Source organism: Neolamprologus brichardi, chromosome 17, assembly GCF_056152115.1.
Source record: "Neolamprologus brichardi isolate AB-2024 chromosome 17, ASM5615211v1, whole genome shotgun sequence".
Taxonomy (NCBI): Eukaryota; Metazoa; Chordata; class Actinopteri; order Cichliformes; family Cichlidae; genus Neolamprologus; species Neolamprologus brichardi.
The window spans coordinates 25347150-25370725 of NC_142120.1; the positions used below are offsets into that span (position 1 = coordinate 25347150).

The following is a 23576-nucleotide window of genomic DNA, read 5'->3' on the forward strand; positions in this document are numbered from 1 at the left end:
TACATTACTATATTTGGAAAGAATGGGGGCATATTAAATAGCACACGCAATTTGCAAAGTGCATCCATAAAATAAGCGCAAGATGCAGACATATTGGCTAATTAGTGCTAGGTAATGGACTGATAAGCCACTACAATTTCACCCCCCAGAATTAAAGCACAAACTTGCTGAATGGTCTGTTGTACACTGCAAACATGTTGGTCAGATAATCCATCAAAATGCTCCCAAACATGCTCCCCTTATTAACAGTATTAGTTTAAAACGATTATATGTATAATGTCCTGGAAATCTAAATTTCAGCTACGACATAAAAACAAAACAAAATAAACAAAAAGAACAACCTCTAGCGAGCTCACCAGTCCCGTAAAACCTTTGATTTACTGCTACTGGGTGACACATCAGTGACCTTTGTAATTTGAACCGCACTTAACCTCCTGACATGCCCAGATACCCGCTGAGTCCACTGCGCATTCGCTGCAGAAAACGCTTTCACCTGCAGATCTTGTAGAGGCCGGCAGAGGGCGCTCTGTTCTCTGGCTTCTCTCCCTCTCTGGCTGTCCCTGCGACTCTCCCTCTACTCCCCTCATCTTCCCTCAGATACTGTACAGCAGGCAAAAAAAAAAAAAAGTCGGATCAAGCTTTTCCGGTCTGCTGGCACTAATTTCCTCTCAAGACCTCTGGCGTTGAAGCTGAGGATACGCACAGATCCAGAGACAGAGAGCGACATCCTGGGGAAGGAGCAGCAGGGAGGACCTGGTGAAATTAACAGCACAGCCTCGCACCCGTCTCAAGGGGTTTTCTACCACGGGTGTGTGGATCCTGTGAGCTGGGAGAGGAGGAACAGAGAGGGAGAAGGGAGCAGAATGCTTCGGCAGATGGGAGCGCTCCCGAGTCTCGTCGCGGCTGCTCCGTGCTCTCCCATCCGCGCGTCTCTTCGTCTCCGTGAAGCCGCCACATAGCGGCCGCCGCTGCCCGTCCTCCTCTCCGCCGCCACTCCGGTATTTGCCCGGCTCGTTATTGCATAACCCAGCGTCTTTGTCGCCAGCCCCGACTTGATTCTCGTCAGTCAGCGGTGAGGGCATCCACATCTTGTTTACCAGCCCAGCGAGAGCAGCGAGGCGTCCAAGCAGGATTTAAAGCCGGATCATCAGGCTGTCTGGCGGTGATGAGAACTCACCCCAAGTGGATTTCACTGGTGTGCTGCCAGAAGCATCTGGAAAGGATAAGACAGGAATACACTCCCCCCCTCCAGAGTACCAGAGGACAGTTCACATCTCAGACGTGTTGGTGTTTGAGCTGTGCAGCTGCTGACTGATGCCTTTTAGCTTGTGTTTTACTGGGGAATAGTTTTATTCACTCTGGCTGCCCCAACTGACACAGTTCATAACCAGATTTCCTCCTGACCCCAGTGGGCTTGAACATGTTGAATACCCCTGTCCTTGTTGCTTGCAGCTGGTGACTGAAGGATCTATTCGAGAAATCACAACAGATTAGTAATCCAGCAAGGTTTACTTTTAGCGATGCAGTGAAGATGTGTGCAGCCAGATTCAGTGGCTGCCTCAATGGCTGTGCTGAGGATGCCCCCAGTAGTGTTGCAGGGGCTGCTGGTTCAGTCATGGTCTCCAGGATGCTGGACTGGTCTGAGGCAGGTGCCCGCATCCTCCACAGCCTGGAAATGGGCACAGTAATGACCATCTTCTATCAGAAAAAGTCTCAGCGCCCTGAGAGGAGAACGTTCCAGATAAGGCAGGACACGAGGCAGATAGTGTGGAGCAGAAACCCAGACAAAATAGAAGGAGAGCGTAAGTATAAAATTGGGGATTGATTTTTGTGAAATGTTTAAAGTCAGTAATTCATGTTGAAAAGTCAAACAGTTCTTCTAAACTAGCAGCAGTGAAACAATTGTGCTTTTAAGGCTAATCCAATGTTTGTGTCTGCCAAGTTTAAACCAGCCCGCAAAACACAAGCACGTTTAAACCATGGAAACATCTGTCTCACATTTATAAGATGCAGAAGTGTGTTTGAGTCAACCAAAGAGTCAACCTGGTTGAGCCTTTCCATCTTGGAGCTGTTCTGAAACAAGACCACAGATTCAGACAGCAGCGCTCCATATAAAACAACCTGAAGAACCAATCCCATAAACGTATAGGTTTGCTCTACATCACAGGTGTCGAACTCCAGTCCTCGAAGGCCGCTGTCCTGAAACGTTTCCATGTGTCCGTCCTGCAACACGTGGAGAAAATTAGTAGGTCATTATCAGAACTCTATGGAACTTGACTGCATGCTGAGGTGGCAATTCAGCCATTTGATTCATGGTACAGCAGCTCATGAATATGGTGCAATAAAAGTACTTTTAGAAGTTAAAACTTACATTTATTTAAACTTACTTGCACAAGGGTTAGGGGTTGCCACCTCGGCATGCAGTCAAGTCTTTCCAATGACCTAATTTTATTCAGGTTTGTGCAGCAGGGACACATTTCAAAGTTTTTCGAGGACTGGAGTTTGACACATGGTCAGAGCTGCTGACCATGCATGTAACGCATTATTAGAAATCTGAGTATGATGTTATTTATGTGGACTCTTTCAGCTCATTGTGAAAGTCTCTACTGCTGTTTTGGTACCATTGTGCTTGATTCTCTCCTCTGCTCGCTGTTTTCTGTCTGGTTTAGGTTGATACCTGGCTTTTTTTTAAGGCAGTAAATGAGAATTTAAAAAAAAACAACATCATCACTTCATTAAGATAAGGTTATTAAAGAAAATCCAATATTCTGATGTTCCAGTTCAGTCTTTACCTGAAAAACCTTCAAAATAGATATTATGCTCCATATAAAAATGGTTAGAAACAGTCTCACATACATGTAGTGCCAACACTAGACAGCAGATTTTCTCACGTCAGTTAAATTAAAAGCTGAAATGAAAGGCAGTGATCAATACAGTTTTCTCCAGGTGTTAATCTGCTTAACAGGGCTAACTAGCATAAGCAACATGAGCACTTGGCTAATTAGCCATCAATATATAATTCACATTATCAGAATTATGTCCTGACCCCTGTTTCCTTTCTTTATTTACAATCATCCCATTACAAACTGTAGTCTGTATAAAAATGTTAAACAGTTATTATGTGTATTTATGTGTATGCTCATATGCTCCCTAACTTGTTGCACTTATGCAAGATTTCTGCTATTAAATAATGAGAGCTCAACAGCAGGGGCAGTGGATCATGTGTTTGATGACCTGAAGCTGAGGCAGCAGCACAGAAAGGCCTTCTGTCTTGAACCATCACACCCATGTTCACAGACTCATCAAGCCTCAAAGATAAATCTGCGGATGTGACAAAGATTTGCATTCACACAAATGAATGTTAATGGCTGTGTTTACGCTATATTTATGAGTTAAATGAAGGAGAACAATAGATCCCATTGAACTTCTTAACATTTTTTTTACACACCTCACACAGTACAGCCTCTGTCTGAGTGCTCACTGCTGATCCGTACAGAGAGAATACCTTGTTCTGAAAGCAAGGCATAATTGCGTGATGTGGTACTGTGTATTTTTTCTTCTTCTTTGGGAGGTGGGGCTGTTGTAGGGCTATAAAAAGTGGGTAAATCTAGAGAAAATAGTTGATATAGAGATATATAGTTGGCAACACTGCTGTAAATAAGGGATGGAGGCATACAGAGAATTCTCTTTATTGAAAAAAAGAGAATCTATGTCTATTATTAAAAAATAATATATATAACAAACAAATATCCAGATACATACAGTGATTACATAGTTATGAAAAAACATTATAAAAATGCAATATAAATACAGCTAGCAAAATAACAATAATTGGGTGTATTTCTCTATAGCAGAGGTTTGATTGATTTTAAATATTTGTGCTCAGAAATCTTTTAACTATTGAGAATAACACATTCATACAGGATATGATGGCACTGTTTTCCACAAATCACACGCACAGATTCTGTATCAGAAGATGTTGAAGTATCAGCCAACGATTAGGTGTCAGTGAAATATGCTGACAAGCAAAGAAACAGGACACCACAGTCTGCTTCCTCAGCTCTGTGTTCACGCTTTTAAGAGGCGATTACCAACTATAGACTGTATGTAAAAGATGGATATGGACACCTTGATGTTGGTCACTGGGCTGCAAAGTTTTTTAAAGCCTCAAAATGAGGATTTTTGCAGGTGCCATTGTCAATAGAGACCTGTCCTAAACCACACTCTGCTTTAATGTCCTGAACAGTGTGAAATCCACTTCTTGAAAACACCACCTTCAAGCAGTTACATCTTTTAAATCCATCCATCCATCCATCCATTTTTTTAAATACAGCGTACCAGCTGTGACCCTTTAAGATACAGTTTACTGTTAATTTTTATCTGTTATGGCGGCAGGATAAAGGATAAAAGTACAGTCAAGTGCCTAGTGAGGCCTTATACTGAGACAGTGCAAATTTACAAAAATTACACATTTTGTTGCTTTTATGTTTGCCAGTCTCACTTTCTTTGTCCATAAGTGCACTATGGATAAAGAAAGTGAGGTTTTACAAACCAAATGACACAAATATTTATGCACACCGTGTGTGTTTGTGTGTACAGCACTTTCTTTTTCCACAGTGCGCCTGTGGGCAAAGAAACTTTGACTGCCTAAAATAAAACCAACTTCAAAGTAAATGTAGGAAAAGCTGGCTTTGAAGGCTTAGCCAACTGTTTAATCAAGTTTCTTCTGATTTAAAACTAAATTTGTCCAGTTTTACGCTCTAATTCAGATTCCTTATAAAGGTTTTGTATTTAACAATTTTAAGAGTGTTTTAGAGCTTTAAAGTTTGATTTCTCATGGAACTCATGGCTCAGTAGCTGTCCTTTTTCGGGGGTTTTGAGCTATGAGATTCCCTCTGTAGTCACTGGATGAAAACCAGACCTGATGTGGTTGAAAGCTCAGGAAAAAGGCATTGTTTTGCTGGTGATGCAAAAATCTCTGAGATCTGGATGCTGCTTAAGCTTGGAGCAAAAACATATAGTTAACTGATCCTTTGAAAAAACAGGTTTGTAAAAGTGTTGCTGTAAAATGACATTTTGCTGTGGCAGGCTGTTCCCCACAGTGTCGGAGTGTCTCCCACCCCGACACTGTGACAGGGTCCTCAGAGGACAGACAGATCATGACCCTGTGACCTCTGTTTCCTCCAAGTCAGCCTGCCTGTCACTCTCAGCACACATGCTGCTGCGGCGTGGATCTTTGGCCACCTTTAGCTTTTCTGCCGGCTGCCCAACCTCCTGACTGACTGACTGGCGGGTTGTGGGCTTAGACGACTGAGACAGCCTATTGGAGTGGAGTCAAGTGGCAGTGGTAAACTTAAAGCAGGCGGCTGTTGTTGGGCTGTTGATTCGTCCTGTCTGGGGTGTGGACGCTATTGTCTGCGTCCTGGATTTTGTTGCCCGGGGGTGGATTTGTTACAGATTCTGTTAGTATTGAGAAAACTTATGGTATTCACAACTGGCATGCTAGAGTTTCCTTCTGTCTGCCATGTGTTATTTTAACTCCAGCAACTCTTCAGAGGCGACGCATAACCCTGACAACCAAGAAAACTGAGGTTTAAAATAGGTGTCAGGTGTTGTATTTTGATCCAAGCCATGATTTTTTTTAAACCAAACCAAGTAGGTCATATATACAAATATATATATACAATATTCTGTAAGTCTTGAGACAACTGAATTTCTGTGAAAAATTGGAAATTGGTGCAGCGATTTGTTGAAAGCTATCCAAACATAAATGGATATATAATCTATAAGGCAACAAGAGAGTGGTTCAGGACAGCCTCCTTGTAATTTCGATAAGTATTCTTCATGAGTAGCACTCCAAGCTTCTTAAGCTCTTCTTTGGATGGTGGCTGCCCTTTGTGCTGTTATTTGTCAAGATGATCCCACACCACTTCAATAAAGTTCAGGTCTGGATTCTGGGGAGGCGAGTCCATGACCGATAATATTTCATTGTGTTTTTGTATCTAAGTATGCTTTTACTGGTTGTGTTTGGGGTCATTGTCATGCTGAAAAATGAGGCTGCTGCCAATCAGACATTTTCCTTGAAAAGCAGCCCTAAACCATGACATACATTTGAAGTTAGGATTCACTACAGGATCTGTTGCCACTGATTTTTATTAAAGTCATTGTGTAATTTGGCTTACGAATGGCTTAATAATAAGATATATTGTGTTATTTGCTTTGTGAGGGTTTCGATCATTGTCTGTTGTGTGAGCAGCAGAATGAAATTATTGGTCCCACTGCCAGTCTCTTCAGCCTTCAAATGTGGACTCTTTCACCTTTTAAAAGCAACTTAAGTTTGTGCCCATGAACACAAATCTGTAAATTGGGGTCTGATGGCAAATTGCCTTCAAGTAAACAAAAGTAAAAAGGAATAAACATAAATAAAAAATCTTTTTTTCACATCTAACAACACAAAACATTAAAACTTTTCACGAACTATTTCATGAACACATTCGCAATGAAAAGCTAAAACATACAGCACAGAAGCTGGGAGAACACAGAAAAGCTAGCCTATCGTTTTTAGATGACCTTCCTTTTTTGTCTTTTAAATTGTTGAGCTGTGATATTCAAACTGTAGCAAAGTTCACGTGTGCCATCTCGGCCCTCTGTTTCAACAACAAACAGTTCAGTATCAGTAATCATTTCTTAAGCTAGCAGTCATTTAAAGGGTTGGGCAAGTCAACAGTTGTTAGAACCACAGACTGTAAGTAAAAGATGGTTTCTGGACTTCTCTGCATCTCATTTTTCACAATCAGATGTTGTCACTTGCTCTGCAGATGATGTCCAGTAGGTGAATAATGAAGAATTTATTAATACTGTTTAGTTATCTGTAGTTGCCCCAACTCTCCTCTGCCAATCTTTCTCTGAACGCTCAGAGGCTGATTTAACCTTAATTGTAAACCTAGCAAAAAACAGCACCTTGGCTAATGAAGGGAAAAACATTCAAGTGTGAGCATGTACAAAATCACAGAGAACACCTACTCTGTCCAAGTCTACACATTCCCACAATGGTAAAAACAAAAACACCCTGTTTACACAAAAACACAAAAAACCTCCCACTGGACAAACTCATCAGTAGATTCTAGGAATTCAGCAGGTCTCTCCTTGACTTTAGCTCCCACAGCTCTTACTCTCAGCCACCCATGTTTATCCCTCCTCCTCTCGCCTCTCCATTTTCTTCCCCCAGCTGTTCTTTCTCATTTTCCTGCCCCCACGCATTCACCTAAACACCCTTCTCATTTCCAGATTTTCTCTGACCTCCCACATTATTTTCTCACTCTGCTGTCTTTCACTTTCTTTTTGCAGTTACAGGCTCATTTATCTCACGCTTAGAACATCATGACCTTCCCCTTCTCTCCTGCTTTTCTTTCCTTTGTTTTTGTTGTTTTTTTTCCCCTACTGTTTGCTCAGCTATGTACACACCTGCATGCTTGGATTCAGTGTTTTTTGTCTGAGATGAGCACTTTGGCAAACAGTGGAGGTATTAAATCTTGAGGCAAAGGAAGTATGGGGTTATCAAGGAGTGTCTCACTTCCTGCCTCAGATTGAAGGGCCGAAAACAAAAGGCCCAGCGTCATCTACAGGAAGCAGAGACATGGTCCACAAATGAGGAGTTGGATGTTTGAGATACTCAGAGTGATTTGAATCAACAAGGAACAATTTTGTCCTTGATTAGGGTTAGCCAGAGTCAGTTTATCTGAAATGTGCATATGTAAGATCACTATGCTGAAAAATATGAGATTGCTCTCAGCGGTGTCGATTGTCCTCCCATCTTTAAATTTTTTTCTTTAGCTCCATTAAGCTGGGACCATACAGAGTATAGAAAAGTAGCTTCAGAATCTGAAAAATGAAGTCTGCATTCTTTATAATGGCCAGCAGGGGGCAACTCCTGTGGTCACTAAAAGAAGGTTGTAAGTATGTGGAAAAACCTCTCCTTTGTTATTTGATCTGTGACCTCAGTAAATGTTTTCCTTCTATTTTATTGTCTCCATTAGAGTGAAAAACAAGGATAGAGCCAGGCATTATTCAGTGCTTAGCAGTTAATCGAATATAAATTTTAGGTATGATTTTGTCTTTTAGTATTTATGAAAAAAAAGTCGTGCTATCAGCGTTAATCTTCATGGGGCTGTACGGCGCTAACGCGGTAACAAGCTAACCGCTCTAATGCGTTGACGCCGTGCAGTCCCACGCACGGGATGACCCACGCTAACTCGCTAACGGAGATTTGCCGCGTTAATGTGGTTATGGCGTTAACGTCATTTTAACGAGATTAATGCTGACAGCACTAAAAATTGGATAAATTGCATTTTTGTATTCATTTTTACTATCAAGCTGTCATTTTCTCTTGTCTAGCATGAACATTTTCCTTTACAGCAATGCACTTTCTCCCCTCCTTCAGAGCCAACTCAAAATTTAGTTCAACTACATTATTTGGTTGACAAGATTGTCGAAAAGAAGTAAAAGGTGTAAAGGTTTTTGACAAGTGAACCTGCCTATTAGCAGTAGTAGGTGCCTTTGTGTACAGATCACCAGAGGTGTTTCACCTCACCAGTCCTGGAGCACAGTGTTGGTTGGCTTCAGGCTCTCCATCGCTCCCTGCATGGCTACCACGCATGTCTCTTCCTGAAGATGCAACATAATTACCAGTAGAGCCCTATGTCTGTGAAGGTTCTCAGTCATCCAGGTCATTGTAGTCTAAGGAGCTTGGAAAGAAAAGTGTCTGAAGAGTCCTACCTATTTATACATGGGCCTAAATTATTGTCTGTTATAAGCTGTTTGGCAGTCTTTCAGTATCTACATTTATAACTAAATGAAAATGAAAAAGTAAAGAAGAGAGAAGAGAAATATCCTTTAGTCGTGTTGCATAGTTTGTCCATAGGCCACAGTATCAGTCCGCCTCTGATGACCAGTTTACATGTATTTGAAGTGCCTGAATCCAGTTCTGCAGCTGTGTTGGTCTGGGAGTTAGGAACACTGGACACTTAAAGACTGCTGAGTTTAACTGGCTGATTATTAGATTCTGCCATGATTTGGGTTGTGACCTTGATTCTCTTTCGGTGAGATTGGTTTATGGCCAAGCAGGGGGGCATCTAATATCTGTCTTTCACATTTCTTAAAACAATTTGCCTTGTCTAGCTGGGCTATACATCTATGTTTGGATGTCAGCTGAGTTCATCGTTTTGCGCAACAATAATACTATTAGACCATGTTACAGTTATGTCATATCAAGCTTTTCATTGAGGAGTCCTTCTAACCGTTCATTATTTAGTCCTTGTCTAACCTAAACACCTCCCTCCCTTCAATTCAAATTCTTTGAGCTGCCATAAACTATTTGTTCCAACTGGCAGGAAATGTTGTTACTAGCTGTACCAGGAGAAATTTGTTTCACTGGAAGTCCACCGCAGCTATCAGTGGTGTGTGGTTTTAGGTCAGCTATGCACGAAATGGCTTTTAGGAGTGTTTCTACAGCCAGTGTCCGTCTAGCACTGAGTATTGACAGCAAACCAGAGAAGTTCATAAGTTGCTCTCATGATAAAACAACTGATTATATCTCTTTTTGTGATGGAGGTTTACCTTGTATTTTCTTTCTGTGAGGCTTCTGACATTATCTCACACTCTTACATGCTAAATGTGCAATTGGCCCTTTGGATACATCTCCCTACTTATTCTTTAAATTTTACTTTAGATTGCAGAGTCCGTGTGTCTTTATCAAAGCTATGTTTACAGTTTAGACCTGGATTAAAGACCGTAATATGTGTGGTATTTATCAGTCTCTGCGTACTGCGGAGTGGGAAAGGCTGGGTGCGTGCTGCCATAGTCATGGTGAGCGAAGTGTGACGTTTGGTGAGCTGAGCGCCTGTTTGCCTTATTGTCCGGAGTCCAAACTAAATGGCAGGAAATAATAACGAGAGCGAGCAGAGGAAAACAAATAGGAGGTTTTTGAGGTATTTCTAAAATTAGTTTGGGAAGAAAGTGACTCAGCTTAGACTGTGAAGCACTTTGTATAGCTTCATGACTGATGCATATAGTGGGGCATTTTTGTTTTTTACATGTCTAGCTTGAGGGATATAAAAAAGGCCATGGCATAAAAAGGAGTTTTATGATGCATCAGACAAACAAAAATAAAATTAGACTTAAAAAAGTGAAAGTTTTTGGTGTTGGGCTCTGACTAGGTCTTTTCTTTTTCAGCCAGTCTGTTGCAGGCTTGCTGCTGTGTTTGGGATCACTGTCCTGTTGCATGACATCTATCTGTCTTCTCTCTCCCCAGCAGATGGCCGCCCCTCCCTGAGCTTAGTTCTGCTGGAGGTTTCTTCCTGTTAAAAGGGAGTTTTTCCTTCCCATTGTCGCCAAAGTGGTTGCTCATAGGGGGTCATATAATTGTTGGGGTTCTCTCTGTATGTATTATTTTAGGGTCTACCTTACGATATAAAGTGCCTCGAGGTGGCTGTTGTTTTGATTTGGCGCTGTATAAATAAGATTGTATTGAATTGAACCCAGTTTCAGACAACTTTTAGCTGTCAGACAGATGGCATCACATTTGACTCTTTGGTATACAAAGGGGTTTATAGTTGATTCAAGGTGTCAAGGTAAGGTGTCCAGGTCCTGTGGCTGCAAAACAAGTCCACTCCCCCCAACCCCCCCCACTGTGCTTGATAGTTGGTATGAGGTGTTTGCGCTGGTATGCTTTGTGCATTATGCATTATGGCCAAACATTTCCACTTTTGTCTCTTTTCTTGTCAGAAGTCTTGTTGTTTGTTCAGATGTACCTTTGAAACCTTAAGCTCTGCTCTATGTGCTTTTAGAGGTTTTCTTGGTTCTCATTCGTGTGAAGACTTTCTTTTACACATGACTGTATATGATCATGAAGACCGCTATTAAGAGTTACCAAGCAAACATTAGCTGTGTTTCCTCTTGGTTTAGTTTGAGTGCAACACCAGGTTAGTATTTCCAAGTACAAATAACCTGGATCTTGTTTTAAATTTCACCATGATTTTCACTTTGAGACAATCAAAGGGATATTTTTTAAGCTAATGTATGTGTGAATCATTTATGTTTATAATGGTGGTTTTTTTACATCTTATAAAGTTATTATTTCCATGTACTGATACCAAGCAGATCTTTTCTGGTTAAGAAATTGCTGCTTCCAGTGCTGGACTCCATCTCAATGAAGTACGGCCACATTTCCATCTGAGGAAAATGGCTTTCTCTTAATCTCATGCCAAACGTGCTCCATGTCATCTCCACATGCAGGAGGCTCAGATAGGAACCAGCTTTCTGTTTGATTCCAGATTATTTACAACCTGCTGAGGATGGCCTTGGCTTGATAAAGACCCGGAACACTGTTCTTTCCCCTGCTGTGTGTTCCCTCTTGCGTATCCCCTGCAGTGTACATTTTGGACAGATAGCTTTTTCCTGGTGGGATTTTTTTATGCCAATGGGAAAAAAGCTGTTGGGCTTCTGCTTGATTCCTGTTTTTATTCGGAAGAAGCTCCTCTGTGGTGGAAAAATCACATCCAGGCTTATAAAAGTCACATTCAGTTCAAGTGTGTGTGTGCTACAGTGGGTCTTTCTGTGGTCTGTGAATGGCAGAGCATTTTTGAGCCTATGTTTATGTGTGTTTGCACAAGACATCTGCTATGTCAGTAAGCTGGGGTTTTCTTTGTGGGTGTGTCGACTGCTGCCAGTGTCAAAGCAGAGGCCGGAGTTTACATCATATTCGGCGGTCTGTCACCCGACTCCATAAGCCTACCAGTGGAGCTTTCACTGACTGAGCCACAAGTGCGCATTACATCTATGAAAGCCTTTATATGACACAGGAAATAAGCCAACGGTTAGATTGCATGTAAATCTTCATCAAATAAACAAAACTGCTTGACGTGCTATATTTTGAGAAATAAAAATGACTTATTTATAATAACTTTATGTTATGAAAGAAGACTGCAGTGCCTACAATATGCCCTACTGGTGTATTAGTCACAGAATAGTTTAGCCTGACATTGAACAGGCATGTTCACAATTTGCTTCAGAATCCCAGAAGAAGTTCCAACCATCAGAATCAAAGTAAAGTTTTCTCATGTTTGGTTTTGTAATTCTAACCAAAGTTTATCTCTATTTATGTTGTTTTCATGGTCACCATCTGGCTCCTTGCACAGAGACTAAAGGTACAAATTGGTTTTATAGCAGGCCGAATATTTTTTTGTCCAGATGCTTAAGACTGAGACCTATCCCAGCTGTCATAAGGGGAGAAACAGTACCCTGGACTCTTGAAATGTCGTTGAGCATCCTCAGTACATTTTAATTAAGTTAATAAAAGAAATTAAGTAAATTTAGTGGCTTAAAGCCATGATTATAAAAAGGGGCCTAATCTATTTTTCTGTTTCAGTGAGTTCAGAATATTTCTAAGTAATTCCCAAGACCCAAAAGTTTAGCTCTAAACTCGCAATTTGAGACATTTTTCTTTCTTCTCTTTGCTCTGTGATGTCATTGAGAGCAGATAGACCTAATATGGTCATCTCAGGCACACAGCTCTGGCTGTGAGTACAGAGGCCCAACCCACCTGTTATTCAAAACTTCTTTTTCCAAGGAGAAGCCAATCAGAAGGGAGACTGAAAGTATAATCTCGCACTGTTAATAATGCAAAACTACTAGAGTCTCAAATTAAAAATACATTAGAGAATCTTTTCCTTTAATAATGTGGAAGGAAAGCTTAAACATCGGTGTGTTTGCAGTCAGCAGAAATGTTAGTGTGTGTTTTTGGGCTCTCACACACAAACACTGAGTATTTGTTCAGCTCTTCAGCAGCAGATTTCTGTGTGTTTGGCAGTGAAATGAACAACGTGCCAAAGTGTGATTTATGGTTGTGCATATTTGCATTCATGCAACACAATCCTTCCTTCCTCTCTCTCTCCCTCCTACAGTCGACATACGGGAGATCCGGGAGCTGCGGTTGGGGAAGGGCTCCCGTGATTTTGAGCGCTACCCTGAGGAGGCTCGTAAGCTGGACTCCACCCACTGCTTTATAGTGCTGTACGGCCTGGAGTTTCGCCTCCGGACCCTCAGTGTAGCTGGTCAGTGTGTGTGTGTATATAAGCTACTGTCTGTGTATGTGTACTGATGATTCTCAAAGTGTTTTCACAGCTACTGTTTGGTTTTTCTCATAGTCATGTCTGCTGCTCAACTAGAACTCGCATCACATCACATAACATATTTTCTGTTACTCATTTTCTCAACTTTGTTCATCTTAAACAATCAGTTTAGCACTGCTGTTTATTTAATTACTGTCAAAATGCCACATTTTGACACAATCTAACAATGTACTTGGTTTCTCTATCATGATGTTAAGGCTCTACTGCAAACATATGTTGGTGGGCCCCTGGTGTTCACTGTCATAGCCTACAGCATCATAATTTGCCCAGTGACCATATAAGCAAAGCTTAGTTACGTAATCAACTTAAAATCACATCTTAAAATTTGATTTTCAGCAACAAATAAAACAACCATGTTTTATATTGTACTGTAACTTTACAATGAATCATACAGACCTCAGTTATAATGAGTAAACATGGAAGCTACGTGGGTTTAAAACTACTGGTTTCCAAGTGAAGGTGTAAATCTTCAAAAGAACAATTATGGGGAAAATGAACTCTTATTTGTTTGTGTGTGTTTTTAATAGTTTTTGATACAGAGTTATATTTGTTACGAGAATCCTTTTACTGTTGGGTATGGCCTTTTATTTCTGGAGGAATTCAACACAACAATAAAACTACAAAATTTAAAATACCTACAATTCAGTTTTAGCAGGACAATTGTTGCCCTAAAACATTCTTTTACTTGCTCTGTGAATTTGTGTTTGTAGCCTTCAGTGAGGAGGAAGTCAACATGTGGATCACTGGACTCAACTGGTTAATGATGGACACGCAGAGGGCACCGGCACCACAACAGATTGACAGGTTTGTGTGTTTGTGTTTGAGAGAGCTGTAAACCTGAGGCTTCATATACACAAATGGATATGCTCCTATATCAACACACAAATCATTCCTGTCCATCGTCTTAAAGGACAGTTTGTGCTGGAAAGGTAGAGGAACGACAAAGAGACTCTCAGATTTATTACAGTTGGTCTTCTGATCACATCAGTGTAGCTTTGTACCAGAATGACAAGTATCACAAGAAACCCATGGCAAACATCAGAAGAAACTCTGTATGAAAATCTGTATTATGAGTAATAATAAGAGTAGAAGACAATAATCATATACTTACACATATATAGACCACCGGAAGGGACCGGTCCGGTCTGGGGGATCTTGAGGATCAGGACTGTCCAGCCTTTGGTTTGCCATTCCGGGTGTCTCTCGTCGACTAGCAGCTGGTTCATTAGTACTGCCAGAAGCTTGTGGAGTGCAGTCAGCTTTTTCAACCAGTAGGTGTGAACCATGTCGGGGCCTGGTACTGTCCAATTCTTCATACTGGAGACCCTTTCTGCCACTGTGATGGTTACTGGACCCTGTTTAGGGAGGTTGCTGTGGTCTGCTCTTAGATCCACTAGCCCCTGAGCATTGCCCTTAAGGGTTGCATCCTTCTCCTTTTGGCCAGAGGGGCCGATGGCGCGATATGGCAGCCTCGCTTCTGTCAGTCTGCCCCAGGGCAGCTGTGGCTACAACTGTAGCTTGCCTCCACCAGTGTGTGAATGCGAGAGTGAATGAATAGTGGCATTGTAAAGCGCTTTGGGTGCCTTGAAAAGCGCAATATAAATCCAATCCATTATTATTATTATTATTATTCTCCCATAAGCTCTTCCAGTATTGCTCCGTCTCCAGCCTTGGGGGTGCTGTTCTCACAAATTCACATTAACTACTTACATCCAGTAAGTAGTTACAGGGTCTAGCTAGAACATCATAGATTTGAAACTGAAAGTTAGAAATTCCTCCACAAATAGTGATCCAATTGCTGCAGTATGGTGATATAGGCACTCTGCAGCTTTGCTTTACATAGAAATATGTCGTGTCCTGATTTTATTCAGTGTGTTAAAGAGACAGTAAGTAAGTAACAACTAAAAAGAATAGAATTGCATTTTGTTAACTTTTTTATACCTTGTGAAGCACTTTGTGATCTTTTATCTAGAAATGTGCTATATAAATAAAATTTTACTTACTTACTAAGTATTACTGTACAGGATGTTTTATTAAATGTCAGAAGTTTGTGAAGCTTTTATTTTGACATTTAAATAAACAGGAAGCTGGAGGTTCAGAGAATAATGGGGAAAGCATGGCTGCACCTTTGAGACCATTCATCAAAACAATCCTTTGGAAAGCAAAGGATATGAGTTCCATCAGTTCTTTGGGAACTGATTATAGTGTGTTTTGTGACAAACCAGTAATAGAAGTATATTCTAACCTGCTCATTTTTTATTGTGTTAATATAAGATTATATGTGTAGGAAACTTAACTTGTAGTCTCTTGTGTTAGTAGTATTTACATGACAACCTATTAAGATTTTTTTTTTGTCTTTCTGATTTCACTCCAGTTGATGTCAATGATGTCAGTTCGATGTGATGGATGTGTACGAAGTCAATAAAGGAGCAAGTATGCTCTCTTTCCTTTCCCTGCAAAGGAGTTTGGCTGGTTGATTATCTATAACTCATTTATTCAGATTGATTAGTTAAAAAGAAGTTAGCCCCACTCAGAGTTATTATGAAGAGGGAAGCTTTCTAAAGAAGGCTGTAAACATGCTTTTAAATGCTGTAAAGTTGCCCACAGGAACCTATATAGACTGGCCAGCTGGGTTCAGCAGAAGCTATAGGTTAACAAGTAGCTTTTCTTTAGTCAAAATCTAAACATGAACTCTTAAACTTTTTCTGGCATGCCCCACTTCAACAGCCCAATGGGTCAAGCCCCATAGCCCACATTTTTTATCGATTATTAACAATGAAAAAAAGATCTACGTTGAATTTGACTTAAATAGGGGTGAAGATAATCAGTGCAGTAACAACAGGAAATTCTCCTTTTCTCTGGGAAAAAACAGGAAACTGTTGAACAAAAACTAAACAAAATGAACAGGAAAATCATACACCCCCCCCCTCCCGCTCTCTTCCCCAAAACTAAAAAAAAAAGGCTTTTCAGTGCCTCACCTGCAATGTCTCTGCATCTCACGTTACCTATACATTCACATCATTTGGCAATCATTTTCAATTCAATTTCAATTCTTGTTGTAGTGGACAGCAAGAGAGAGGGGCAAATGCACAGCAGCCACTATCCATTATTAATGAGAAGCAATGTATAACTTAGGGCTTTTTGGAAATACAATGTGTGGAAGGCAAAATAAGACACACATATGTGTGTATGTGATTTTGGTCTACACAAAGAGTCTTCAAATCCTGAGGCTTCTGTTTTTCTATGAGGTTGCAATTGGATTCAGGTCAGGTGATTGGCTGGGTCGTTCTAGCTGCTTTATTTTCTTTGTCTGAAATAAATTGAGAGTTTTCTCAGCTGTGTGTTTGGGATCATTGTCCTGCTGAAACTTCCATCCCTGTTTTATCTTCATCATCCTGATAGATGGAAGCTGGTTTCTCACAAGAATGTCTCAGTAAATTTTCCATTTGTTCATCTAGCTCTGCACAAGTGGTCCTTGGCTCTGGGGAAACTCTTGTGATAATTCTTTTCAGTTCTCTGTCTGAAATCTTGTGGGGAGCATCTGGTCATGGCCAGCTTATGGTAAAATGATGTTCTTTCCACTTCCAGATTATGGATCCAACAGCGCTCACTGGAACCTTGAGTAGTTCCGAAATTTTTCTGTAACTAATACTAACAGTATATTTTGCAACAATAACTTTGCAAAGGTCTTGAGAGAGCTCATTGGTTTTACCCATCATAAGATGTTTCTTCTGTGACACCTTGGTAATGAGACACCATTTTATAAGCCATCAGTTGGGACTGAAAAAGCTGATTTTAATTTGCACTAAGTGGCAGATGCTAGATATCAGCTGGTGTCCCATGCCTTTTTGCACCTCCCTTTCTTCAATACTTACTGTCCTCGCTGTATATGCGTGCGGAAATTGGGTTTTTAATATGAAACATTAAACTGGACAATGCTCCCCACAACCACCAAAACGGGAGGCCAATTGGTGCCAATTAAAAGTACAAAACTGAAGTAATGGAAACCATTAAAACTGTCTATATTTGTGATAAAGTGACATCTGGGTATATCAAAGGAGTGGTGACCTGGACAGAAACGGAATTGTGAGTCAGCAGCGAGGACAAATATTTGTTTTGGGATGAAAATATTTGCTCCAGACAAATGTGCGGAGGCAGTTTTTTGGCTTGTGTGGTGAAAGCAGAGGAACAGAGAGGTGTTGTATGGCAGAAAGACAGTTTTGTTGTCTACATAGTGAGCACAGTTTATGTTTGGAAATGGTCGAAGGGAATAAAATGGAGAACCATTGTCTGAATACTTAAAATAAAGGCATTTATTTTGACAAAAGACCCTATGACAAAAGTCAACTTCAATGTCTTTGAAAGTTTAATAGTTAAACAAAAAGGGAAACTCTGTATAACATTGGTAATGTGTGTCTTCATGTGTTTTAACACTGGAACACTAATTAGATTAGCTTTGTAATGTTACAGTATGTTGTAAGTAGCACTAATATTGAAGACATTAAAAGTGAAACTTTTTCATTCCAAATATAAATGATGATCTTTTTAAAAGAAAGAAAAAGAAGGATACTCTTAATGAAAGACAATCAAAATATCCTACTTGAATGACTGGGCACTATGACCGGCAATTTTCTTTCATGGAAATCGTGCAAATTTTCCCAGTATATTATTATTTATTTCTATTTCAATTCCATTTTATTTATATAGCACCAAATCACAACAGCAGTTGCCTCAAGGCAATTTATAATGTAAGGGAAAGACCCTATAATAATATAGAGAAAACATCAACAATCAGGTGCAAGCACTTGGCAATTGTGGGAAGGAAAAACTCCCTTTTAACAGGAAGAAAACTCCACCAGAACCAGGCTCAGGGAGAGGCAGCCATCTGCAGCAATCCCAAGTTGTTAGGAAATGAGCACACCATGGATAATGTTCCTTCCTCACTCTAAGAATAACCGAAATCTACAACATAGACTTAATGTTTTAGTTAGTATGACCAAAAATGATGCACTGGGCACATTCTCATCGGGAAAGTATTTATTAGTTTTACTTTAAATAGAATGAGTTCTTTTCAGAGCACAGTCTGTCAGAATACATGTTCTGCTTCTATGTTAACAGTTAAAACAAAGTCTAAAAATATTCAGTGCTTTCCTTTAACTTCAGTGTTTTAGCACAGTACCCAGAAGTTGTGTATGTTGGATTTTAATACTTTTAAAAGTTGCTTTCTCTCTCCTATTACTTTACCCTCTCTCCCTCTGTAGGTGGCTGCGGAAACAGTTTGAAGTCATGGACAGGAGCCACGAGGGCAGGTGAGTGACATGCAGGCACCCAGTTGTAAAGCCTATGACGGATGCTCATTAGTGGGTGCCACAGCAGGTGGAATTACGGTGAAATCATATCCAGATCTCATCAAAGAGACTCTGCCAGGGACCTGCCCATACACCTCCATGCTCTGAGGCAAATATCACGCAGACTCTTTTAAATCCAGGCTTCTGTTTGGGTGGAAGTAGCTCCAGGACAAACAGCCTGCCACCCCCTGATAAGGAGGAGGAAGTGATGTGATGCGATGCCGGGAGAGGGCAACTTCCTGTCTCCTGTGAAAATAGTAACAGTAGCTAGACAGAAAGAGGTGGGAGGTGGCAGGTCTGAGACCAGTAGTGATAGCGGTCATTGAACCTAAAAGATCCCAAGAGCGCTGACCTAGATTTTTTTCACTCTACCTGCTTTCCTAGCTTCCTTCTGCAATCTCTTATTGATTTCTGAGGTTGCATATGTTTTCTTCGTTAATCTGTAATCCATGTGCGATTTGTCTACGGAAAAAAAGTTTAACGTTAAAGACATCAGCGGCTCTACAAAAGCTCACGCAGTCTGCTAATACACTGTTTTATCAAATCATGTATTTCTATTTTTGACCATCAGTTTAAAAACTGTTAAGGCATTGTTAAGTTTAGTTAACATTGAGGATAAATAAGGATAAGGTTTTTCTTTCTTTTCTTTTGTTCCCTTCCCAGCATTACAGTGAAGGATGTGAAAGCTCTGCTGCCTCAGGTCAACTATCGAGTGCCCAACATGCGCTTTCTCAAAGACAAGCTACAGGTTAGAGTGAAACATAAGTCTGAGGATCATTTTAATGTTTTACTGCCTGCAGCTTCTTTGCCTTTTTGAATTTGCTCTCCTGCATGTTCTGACTTGACCACAGCACTGTTTGGTGTCACTGTAACTCACAACAAACCCATTTACATAGGAGGTGGAGGCCAGGAGCGACCTGTCATACCCCAACTTTGCACAGCTCTACAGAACACTGATGTTTGATGCACAGAGGAGTGTGAGTGTCAGATATAAACCTACATACATTTGCAGAGCACTGGAGGAAGTATTAAAATCTTATACTTAATAAGTAGCATCATCAGGATGGAAAAGACAATAAAGAAGTTTTTTCTTAAGTCACTATTATAAACCATATACTAAATGTTATGCAAGGAAAGTTTTACTGTCCAAGTGGTTTCAGGGGTGGGGGGAGTGGGGGGTACACTTTGCTACACCAGAATGTGAAATAAGCCAGCGAGCTTGAGCTTGAGCTTGAGCTCAGCCTTCACTAATGATATGATAAGGAACTCATTATTGGAGTTTGGATTTCATTAAATCTGTATGATGAGATATAGTAGGTTGTTCACCAGCTAAATTGTTTCATGTCCTCTGGAGGATTCAGTTTGACATTGGGAACTGTAGGAAAAAAATCTGGGTTAAGTTCAATATCAGCAACTAGCGCTATAAACTAAGCATGCTACGTCCTGTGACAATTTTCACTTTGATCAGAAATAAGCTTACTGAGGAAACTGAGACTCAGTTGCCTTTTTTAGGATGCCATTACATGTTGTTAGTGCTTCGTAGCTACAGGGTGTTATACAGCATGACCCAAAGTGGCAACTGATGAAAAACTTTCAAGAACCTTTTTTCGTTGTTGACTTAGCAAGCATAGACAGTGAAGGAAATGGAGCTGCCATGATGTCAACCATCAGTTTCTGAAGTAACTTTTGAACCCTCAAGATGAATGTTTTCGCTGTCTTCATCTTGGTTGAAATAAACTTTAAACTGAAAGGCAGGTCTGGCTGAAAAACACACTCATTAGCGAATGATGCCACTAACAACTCTTTAGGCAGTTAGCTTGCTGTTTCTCACGGGTCCTCCATTTTGAAACACAGCATGACCAAGATGTACAAAATAGGCTTCATTTTTTTATTTAGCATATCCCAAAATGAGTAACTGAGCTCACAATTTACTATGGTCAATGCATAAAGTTGTTTTTTCCTAGACTTCTATGCTATGTTAAGTAGCTAGCAAAGTGTCTGTGTTAGCATGCTACGAGCACACATTGGTTTTGATACCTAAGACCAAACAGAGAAATCCTGTTCAGGACGTTTTATTCAAAAAAGCGTTTCTTTAGACCCACATTAGCCAACTTATTTATTAGCATATCATACAGCACGATTTTAGTCGTTTTTATATTCTTCAATTTTCTAAAGCTCTGGCTGCTACAACAGCAATGTAACATAATTGTTTTCAAAACATTTGTAGACAAAATTAAAGAGGTAAGGATGAGAGTGTTTGGTAGGGTTGCGAACTGTCCCATTTTAGCCTGGACATGGCGTGTAATGAGGAAAATTAGTTTGTTCCTTATTAATGTCCCCGGATGCTTGTGTCCAGTCACAACCAACACTGATGACCTATCAGGCACACCACATGTGAGGAGTAACATGTGATTCGTAAAAATAAGGTTTGGTCTCCGTAGCATAATAAACTGGGTAATTGAAGCCTGTATTTACAGTATTTTTATTTGAATATTTTTTTCTTTTCTGATTATTTTTTTAAAAAATGACCATGTGACTTCTGTTATCATTTACTTTATTTTTCTTTATTGTTTTAGAAAAGGCATTGAAACTGATTACCAACATTTTACTGCATTTTTATTATAAGAATATGGACATAAAGTGCATATTAAACTTTGCCCAGCTGACTGTGCATTGTGCTTCTGGCGCACCAGTGTCCCTATTTGATAGTTAAAAAGTTGGCAACCCTATGATTGGGACATGTGCAGAGAAGCGATGGGGATATATTGGTCAAAGGATGTTAACCATTAAGCTGCCAGGCAGGAAGGAAAGAAGAAGATTCCAGAGAAGATTCATGAATGTATTGAAGGAGGACATGCAGAGGATTGGTGTGACAGAAGAGTTTGCAAAGTATAGGGTGAGATGATCCACTGTGGCAACCCCTGACGGTCTAGCTCAAGGAAGAAACAACAGCAATATTTTATATGTTTATTTATATGTTGTACTTAAATATCACTTAGCAAAAAGTTTCAGTAGCTCAGAATTCCACTGAGTAAACACACCAGTGCTGTGATACTTCCTCTTCTGCTCTCATGCACGCTTTGCTCACTTTGTCCTTTACTGCTCCCTCCCACCTGTCCATCACCTGGTTCCTTCCCTTTTGTTCTTCAGATTATTGAGCAGCTGGAGCTCTCCTTCCCTCTGCGGTGAGTCCCTCCACCTTTTTGTCCTCAGTGTCTTGTCCTTCATCCTCACATCCCCTGCTATCCCACTACTCCTCCAGTTTTCTCAGTTTATCAGGGAAGTTTTGCATTTCAAATAGCTTTTTTATATGATTTGTCACATTAATGAAATTTAATAATTGTTTTGGATTTCCAAAAAAGTGAAATGTTTTCTTAAAGTTATGTATGTGATGGGGCGGTGGTTTAACTAGATTTGGCAAACGTAAAATAAAATAAAGAAAGCTATCACAATGAAATTATCTGTCACTAAAATTCTTGATGTTTCATGTCTGCTTTCTCATTCAGTAGTACTTTCATACATCTGCCATCTAATATCTTGTAAATCACTGTCTTTTCAGAAATGTTGACAGACCAGAGCTATGTCAAATCTCCCTCTATGACTTTCAAAAGTTTTTACAGATGGACCAGAAGGTACAGAAAAGATTCAGTGCCCATCAGCACACAGAAAAAGCTTCCCAAAACTGCTTTGCGCTTACTTTTCTTTATCCGGCTCGTCTCAGGAGTCCTGGGCGTCAGATCTGGGTCGTGTCAGGGAGTTTCTTATGGGCTACATGAGGGGGGCACCACAGCCTGAGCCGATGCTACAACTGGATGAGGTGACACACAAAATAAGCACAAAAAGTTAACCTCTCAACAATCCACCAGGTCACTGACAACCTCGTTGCACGGCTGCTTTTGTTATAGACACATACGTGGTCAATGCTGGTGTTCCAAATGACCAAAGGAAAATGGTACATTACTGAAGTGAAACCCTAACCTGAGATAAAATGCCACTGGCCTGATGGATGTTCTCGATAAACTTGAGCATACAGTCAAATCACAGTGTTTTCCTGACAATTAGATCTTTTTGCTGTTTTTTGTTTTTGTTTTTTTTTTTAGTTCCTGACCTTCCTGTACTCTAAAGAGAATTCTGTGTGTGACCCTCGTCTTTCACCCGTAGTTCCTGATGACATGAAAAGGCCATTGTCTCAGTACTGGATCTCATCTTCGCACAACACGTAGGTCTCACAGGAAATCTTTCAAGTGCACAAATATTCATAATTCAATAAGAACATCTTTTAAGCTAAACACAGATGACAGTTTAAAAAGTTCAGTGATAAACTACCAACTTTATTATTATAGAGAGCATGTCATTAGAGACTGAGTTTGCAGATAGGAATTTTATTCTGCTTGCTAATATTTTTAGGATTTTTATACATTTTTTGAATGTTTTTCCAATGCAGAAGTGAAAGGGATATTGCTGTTCTTTGACATCTAATTATCAAAAATGTTGAGTTAAAAAAATTGGAAATCATCAAACAAAGTCCTTCATGACAGAGATATTTCAAGAGAGATATTCAAAATCCTCGGATTTGCTGGTAACTGCTGAAAACAATACGATTCAATATTTCTGTGGAAATTTAAAGACTGGAGTCTGTTTTGTTTTTGTTTTTTTTGCTTGCTAGTTGCGTCGAGGGATAGTGCCGGGGGTTGCTAGTATTTATTTTTTTAAATATCATTACGGTATATTTTTACTTGCTACAGTATTAATTATTCTATAACCACTGCTGCTCTAACAAGGTTGTTTTCTACATTCATGCTTTTTCAGGTACCTGACAGGTGACCAGTTTTCCAGTGAATCATCTCTAGAAGCCTACGCTCGCTGTCTGAGGATGGGCTGCCGCTGCATTGAACGTATGCGAGATGTTTTTTAAACTCACTGGTGAACTACTCCTTCCTGCAGTTTATTACATACATAGTGCTGTTCCACAAGCTTTGGATTAACCAATACAGGCTTCATTTCAGGGTCTAAAATCTTAGCTATATGTTTGATTTTTAAT

The 23576-nt window shown here is 40.2% G+C and overlaps 1 protein-coding gene across 1 annotated transcript in view; it reads left to right on the plus strand.

Moving 5' to 3' along the window:
- The first annotated feature begins 554 nt into the window (after positions 1-554).
- LOC102777500 (1-phosphatidylinositol 4,5-bisphosphate phosphodiesterase gamma-1-like) overlaps positions 555-23576 on the plus strand; it is a 42244-nt gene continuing 19222 nt past the window's right edge. The window contains exons 1-11 of the mRNA XM_006803622.3: positions 555-1802; positions 12960-13109; positions 13898-13991; positions 18449-18496; positions 19199-19283; positions 19432-19512; positions 21686-21720; positions 22095-22167; positions 22257-22352; positions 22636-22754; positions 23345-23430. Coding sequence (XP_006803685.2) covers positions 1532-1802; positions 12960-13109; positions 13898-13991; positions 18449-18496; positions 19199-19283; positions 19432-19512; positions 21686-21720; positions 22095-22167; positions 22257-22352; positions 22636-22754; positions 23345-23430 — 1138 coding nt within the window. The 5' untranslated portion in view covers positions 555-1531. The remainder of the gene's footprint in view (positions 1803-12959; positions 13110-13897; positions 13992-18448; positions 18497-19198; positions 19284-19431; positions 19513-21685; positions 21721-22094; positions 22168-22256; positions 22353-22635; positions 22755-23344; positions 23431-23576) is intronic.